General features: G+C 38.7%; 1 protein-coding gene across 2 annotated transcripts in view; it reads left to right on the forward strand.

The window, feature by feature from the left end:
* XRCC3 (X-ray repair cross complementing 3) overlaps nt 1–3335 on the forward strand; it is a 506399-nt gene extending 503064 nt beyond the window's left edge. For both annotated transcript variants that reach the window (XM_044074505.1, XM_044074504.1), the window contains one exon: nt 2648–3335. In XM_044074505.1, the coding sequence (XP_043930440.1) occupies nt 2648–2891 (244 nt within the window). In that variant the 3' untranslated portion in view covers nt 2892–3335. The remainder of the gene's footprint in view (nt 1–2647) is intronic.
* Nucleotides 3336–7214: the final 3879 nt, after the last annotated feature.

The raw sequence follows: 7214 nt of genomic DNA on the forward strand, positions 1-7214 counted from the left end.
CTGTTTGTAGCCTATGCTGCAGGATCACAAGGAAAGCCTATCACAAAGCAGACAATTTCAAAATGGATAGGACACTGCATTCGCTTCTGTTATGCACAAAATGGCAAATCAGTGCCTAAGGGCATTAGGCCACATTCTACCAGAGTAGCAGCCACTTCAGCAGCCTTTCTCAGAGGAGTACCAACCAAAGACATTTTAGAAGCTGCAACCTGGAGTTCAGTGCACACTTTCACCAAGCATTACCACTTACCTCTCTACTCTAAATCCAGAGCAGGCTTTGCCACTGCAGTTCTGCAGGGCCTGGTAGCCTCTCCTAATCCTATTTAGACCCAGCCGCCCAACCTCAGATTTGGGATTCAACCCAAGTGTAATGACTGCAACAGTGAAACACGATGAACATAGTACAGTTGTGTACCTACCATAAATGTAGATGTTCGAGTGTATTCACTGTTGCAGTCCAGTTTACCCACCCACCATCCCCCTTTTTCATTGTTGGGACTTTTCTGTACTTCTCAACTCTATACAACCTATGTGGTGTATTTGCTTGTAGATGAAGGAAATGTTTATATTAGTACAGGCATGCTTTTTGGCATAATTTATTCTTTTCAGCCTTCCTATCTGGGGGCACCTGACATCTGGGGCAAGAAAAACTGAAGAAAATGGCGTTGGTTGTATCTTTTATACCCCTGGCGCACTGACGTCAGGGAAGAGGCGACAGCAACTGACGCCGGACCTAGACTTTGGAACTCTGGCCGACTGTGGGTAGCCTGCCAGCAGGATAACCCAAGTGTAATGACTGCAACAGTGAATACACTCGAACATCTACATCTGCACTTTACCCGCCCACCATCCCCCTTTTATTCTGGAGTTTCTCTTTCCTTCATTATCTTCTACAGCCTTTGTGGTGTATTTGCTTGTAGATGAAAGTAAAGTTTGTATAGTTGCATGTATATATAGCTTATATTTTTTTTTTTTTTTTTTTGCTATCCATTTGAGGGGCACAAAATGGCGTCGGCTGCCTGTTTTGTACCCCTGATGACCTGACGTCATGGAAGAAGAAGAGACAGCAGCCGACGCAGGAGCCAGGACTTTGGAATTCAGGCCGACTGAGGGCAATCTGCCAGCAGATTACCCAAATGTAATGACTGCAACAGTGAATACACTCGAACATCTACATTTATGGTAAGTGTACACAACTGTACTTTCTCAATAAACCAAGAAGACAAATGCTTATGATGATAATGTAACTCGTATCTGAGAATAGTGCCTGCTTCTCCCCCTACCTCACCCAAAAGAAAGTCATCTTCTGTGTACCCCTCTGGTATTCGATTGGAATAAAAGTGAAATGACAAATGCCCACAGTTTTTCATTTGAAGTTTTGCTGTCTTTTCTATGCATAACATGTCTCATCTCTCTGTCCAGCTCAGGATGCTTGTCACTAGACAGCTTTCTGTCTAGTCTAAACATTCGTATTTACTATTACTATTCCTAGAATTAATTTCTCATGAAGATCAATTCTTAAGTCTTGCTACCTTAACTGTTTTTCTTTTTTTTAATAAATGTTCCTGTTCCTCTTGTAGCTATCTCCCCATCAGCCGTACCCCATAACACATCCCCAATTTTCTGCATGGCAATACCTAGCACCTATTTGGCTGACCATATTGGACCAGGGCGCTCCTTTGTATAAGTATTAAACCAGGTAAGCCGATATAGCTTTATCCTGATATCTGTGGAGGGCTTTTCATAATGCAGTACCCACTGTCTCACCCAGGACCCAGTGTGCAAATGTCTTGCACATGCTGCAGGGTTCAAGTCCCCATCTTCACTGAGGACTTGTAGCCATGAGCAGTAAACCCTCCCACAGATAAGTTATCAGCAAAAGTGGCACTCAATCCCTATCCAGTCCAAAGCTTGAGTCCTCATGGATTGGTCAGCTAATTGAACCAGGACCTGGGTCACATCAAGGCTTCTTCCCCCTTGTGCCATAGAATCAGCTCTGTACTTTCATTTTTCTGTTTATTAGATTCACATTCTCCCGAAGGCTATTATCGTCATCTACCATCCTTTTAGTGAGAAAAAAAACCACTGCCTATTTAGTGAGTCTTCCACTTTGTCTTTTCAAATTGTGTTCTCTCTTTTTAAAAACTGTGCCCACATGGATTCTGTGGATTCCTTTGAGGCACTTTCCATCTGCCTTCTTTTTTTTTCAGGATTATGCATACTGAGCTGTATAGTTGTCTTTATATGTTTCTGGTCAAGACCATGCACTATTTGCCATCCTCCTCTTTATTGCCTTTGTCCTGAGGAAAAAGAGGTTTCCAGAACTATACACGATAATCCAGCTGTGACTTACTAGCTGTTTTTATAGAAGGATAAAGAATTCTTATTTTTCACTTCTGATGTTTATTTCTACACATGGTATTTATTATATCTGCCTTCTTGTCGCTTTTTCACTTGCTTAGTTACCTTTAGATCAGTTGATACAAGTACCCCGGGCAGAATTAGGCAGCAAAGTGATGCTAAATTTTCGATTGATTTTTTAGCCTTTTGAAACCAAACCATTTCTTTGGAAATTGTAATTGATCAGTTTTGTGTATTCAGAAATATTCAGAGGGGTACCATTATTAAACTTTATTTTATTTTACAGGTTATTAGATAAAAAGGTGATGCCGTCTTTGGGAATGGTCTGGTCCAATCAGCTGCTAATGAGATTGATGATTAGCAGGACTCCATTCAAACTACAGGACAAGTTTCCAAAAGCAGTAGACCAAACCTTGCAGAGTGGAAGCATTTTACGAATCATTGAAGTTGTTTTTGCTCCCCACCTTCCTCAGTCATTTTGCTACTATACTGTTGAACAAGAAGGAGTTAGGGGATGGAAAGTTGACTGACAGGTGATTGAGAAAGGTGTCTTGCTGTTCCATTTTCAGTAAAAGGAGTCAAAGAAGTTGCCTACTATAGATCCCATTAAAGAAGCTGAGGAACAGTTTTTAATATAATCATTTTAGGTATACAGTTACATCACTGAGGACTGAGAAGCCAAATCTGCAAAGAAAAAGAAGAGACTAAACTTTGTTTTGATTTCTGCGAGAATGTTCATTTCAGCAGTGCGGTAATGCACTATATGTAATTTCTTCCAGCTTTGTTTTTAATACTTATTTTGTAAAGTATACCTATTGATTGAGCACTATTTAATATTGTATTAAAAGAAAGTGTGATTGATTTTAAGAATGTGTCACATTCATGTATACAGCACAGACTTAGAATGTATTTCTGTTTTAAAATATACCTGCATTACATTATTTACATCTGCTAATAAATCTTATTGGTCTTCATCCGTAGATAATAATTCATTTTTCTTGCCACTAAGTTAAATTCAGCAACATCTGACCACTGATAGCAAAATTGGGGAAAAGGGAGCATTAATGTTAGAAAATGTTACCATTCTGTTGACAAAGAGGTAGGGCATTTATTTTTGGCACAAGTAACATGGATTTTGACAAGTGATCTAGGTGATCAGAAAGTTGGTTGTTGGATAAAAATTTTGCACCTAGACTGCTGTATCTAGCCAAAGAGGTTATGCTGTCATTTTGTATGTCCTGTTAGAAGAGAATAAGGAGAAAAATACTTCCACTCCATGAGGCCACTTTGTAGTCATGATGCTGCTGACTTGCCACAGGTCCTCATCTTTGCTTTATTTCCTAAGCAGCAGCCAGATTCTTTGTGCCAGCAGTGCTGTTTCTGCCTAGCTTAAACTGGACACATTGGCCATTAAGGCAGTAGTCAATAAGCACTTTTAAGGGAGCTGGGAGAGAAAAAGTTGGTGTTAAACATTCTCCATAGAAGGATAGTGATCATTAATAGTTGTGGTTTAAAGTGAACTTTTTCACCTGAAGAGTGCATACTTCTGTGAGTGGAATTTATTTGCTAAATGAAACTACTTCATAATCTCTTCAGATTTTGCAATTTAAGCCCCCCCTTTCTGTGATCACCAAGATGATTATTTATGACACTCATGACAATTTGCAAATTGTAAATAGATGGTTATTTGATAAATTCCACAAATACTATAAACTTACAAACTCCACTAAAGTAAACCACAAAATAAAAATAATAAAAAAACAGAGATTTAAAAACACTTCACACTTTAATATAACAAATAAATAAAATGACCATACAACTGGTAAGAACTTTTGTCCCTACAATACGGAACTTCTTCAGACCAAGCTGTATTCAATCAAAACAAGTATTTAAATAGTTTTATATCACATGACACTTCCTAGACTTAATGATTTAATAATTTAACCATTAAATCATTAAGTCTATGGAGTGTCATGTGATATAAAACTATTTAAATACTTGTTTTGATGTAATATAGCTTGGTCTGAAGAAATTCCACAAATGCTAAATAGTGTTTTTTATGGGGATGAACTCTGGTTTTATCCAAGGCTGCAAAACTTGGCTTATTTCACTGCTGGTCTGCTTTTAACATTATACACAGTGTTGTATTTAAAAGACATTTCTGTGTCATTAACCCCACTAACACCAAACAAGAAAGTACAAGTCATCAGATGTAACTTTAATTCTAAAGCTTCTGAGATGAAAGCTTGTCACAGACCAGTATTTACCCTGCAATCTACCTGGCTTCTCTGTCAGTCCTGAAAATATTTTAAAGGTGTTTCAATTTGTAAACACTAATGTCTGCTCATAGAAACTTGTGCTCTTTAAACTCTATATAGTTTTTTTTTTTTTTTTTTTTGAAAATCTGTTTGTAATCAGGGTAGCATCTATGTTCTGTCTTTCCTGTCTTACTGCCTCACTATCCAGTGATTTCATAAACAGTTCCACAAGGTATTTGAGGGTGCCCAAGCTTTGCATAGTGGGCAGTGGACCATGGAATGTACTGAATGAGACAGTGATGAGATGTAAGTGTTGGAGTGCATCACCAAAGTAGTGAGGAAAAAGAAAGGGTGAAGCAGTTCTGAGGGGGGACATGCACACAGACAGGTATTTCACTACATGTGTAGAATGTGTGAATGGAAGTAGATCAGCTGACAAGTGATTGAGCTTTGGTCAACAGATGTCTGATTGGAGGCAATGAATGTGCAGTTGAAGAAGTCTCTCATCATCAGACTGTAGTCCATCTTTTTTTTTTTTTCATTTTAAATTATCCTCCCAAGTCAGGTTCACAGTTTTCAGGCTATATGGAAAAACACACTTCTGTTAACCTTAATAATTCTGCCCATTAATTATCTAGTTATCAAAACTTTTGCACACTTTCTTTCTGGTTCTAACTCGGTCCCCCACGACAAACCGGAGCTATCCCCCTTACATTGTCCTCACATCATTACTGTAACAGAATTGGCTTCCCCACACATCCTTCCCAGCTTTCTTTCTAATCTATGACTGCACTACTTTGTGTCTCTATAACCATGTCACTTCATCTGTACCTCTTCGCGCATTGCTGATGCTCACTTCCTTCACCGATTACTGTTCTTGTTTTGCACAACTATATGTGCACCTCATTGCATGGTACATTGCTTGAATAAAGTCAGCATGTATTTAGTCTGCTACTTGCACAACCTGTCCAGAAATTCTGTGATCCTACCACCACTGCTGCTGCTGTTTTGGAAAGCATAGCGTGATTCAGCATCACTGTAATTTCTTGAAACACACAGTTGTCCTGCTGCATCATATATGGGTAGCATGTTGGCTTAATAGTTATGATCTCTGCCTCACAGCTCCTGTGTCCTGGGTTCAGTTCTGATCTGTGTATACTATGTGGAGTTTGTATGTTTTCTGTGCATCAGCATGATTTTTTTTCCCAGGCACTCCAGTTTCTTCCCATTATGGTTCACTGGCTACTATAAATTGTAGACATATGTTGAAGTTACCCTCGCTGTTGTGGTTCAGATTGTGACTGAGAATGACTATAGATGGATGAAGTCAGTCACTCAGTTATAACTGAAAATAAGTCAGGGTCACCTCATAAAATATTCACACACTTCTGTACAATGTTTCATTACATCCCAAATGTTGCTGTTAGCTGATAGATATTGTCACAAAAACTGGCATGCATACATCTGTACCTTCCCATTTGTACTGACTACAAAATCGGTCTGCAGATCATCAGTGTAGAAGTTAATGAGAATCTTCCCTAACAGTATGCATTTCTGAGACACATTTACCAAATACAGGTGATTCCCAACACTGAAGGCTATGTCTGATTTCACTGACTTATCATCCCTCAGTAGCCATTCACTGCTTGTGATCACCAGTGTCCTTTCTGAAACTGTTTAACATTTTTGGTCAGAGAACCATACATCTGACGTCAGTAAAAAATCTGCTCACACAAGACTGCCTTTCCAGTTTGTCCAAGTGTTGGTGTCATCGCCTTTCTAATGCCAGAAGTATGATTTCTGCCCTCTCCTTTCTTTGCTTGGTTTGAAGCTGTTGTAATCACTTTGCCTCAGTGCTTCCTTAAGTGTATGTGTGTATCGAATAATCCTCACTAATTTTCTGAATTGTGTTTAAATCTCCAAGATATATGTTCATCATATTAATCATTGCTGCAGTAGCCTGAGCTATACGAGTTATATCCTGCCAAAGATATAACAGCTGACTAACTTCCAAAGTTTCAGGGCACCTTCCACAAACCCAAACTGTCAAACAGCTCGAGCTGAGATGACTAAAAGAGATTTTTTTTGTGCAAAGCCCTTAAGAGCTTTACTGCCGCTGAAAAGTATGCTCCTCTGTGGCTTTTGGAGATTGACAGTCTGCTTGTGCTGTTCCATTGCTGGACAGATACGTTCTCTTTGAGGAAAAAAATCCTTTCATTTTCTTATTTGTATTGCTGTTTTATCACTTTCTCTTCAGGAAAGTTATTTAAAAGTTAGGAGTGTTCAGTTTTAACAGACTGTCTCGAGTCTAACTTTTAAACAAAAGATTTGTTTTTATTGCCAGTTTAAAAGTGGTGTAAAGCAACTGAAAACATTATTTTCTGTGGATGCATTGTGTTTATTTTACTTTTGTGGGGCTAGCATGGTGTTTTAATTCCTTTTTCCTGTTTTTTTCTGTCAAAAAGTAAGTTTTATAGACTAGTACTGTTTACTAGGATATGCCACTTGTCTTCTGTGGGAAAGAGGCACCATTTTTGGCTTGATCATGAAATAGGCTACTGATACCATGGTTGGTCTTTCCTCGAGCCACAAAAA

The sequence above is a fragment of the Protopterus annectens genome, chromosome 6.part0, assembly GCF_019279795.1.
Source record: "Protopterus annectens isolate FY-2018-M chromosome 6.part0, PAN1.0, whole genome shotgun sequence".
In the NCBI taxonomy this organism is placed as follows: domain Eukaryota; kingdom Metazoa; phylum Chordata; order Ceratodontiformes; family Protopteridae; genus Protopterus; species Protopterus annectens.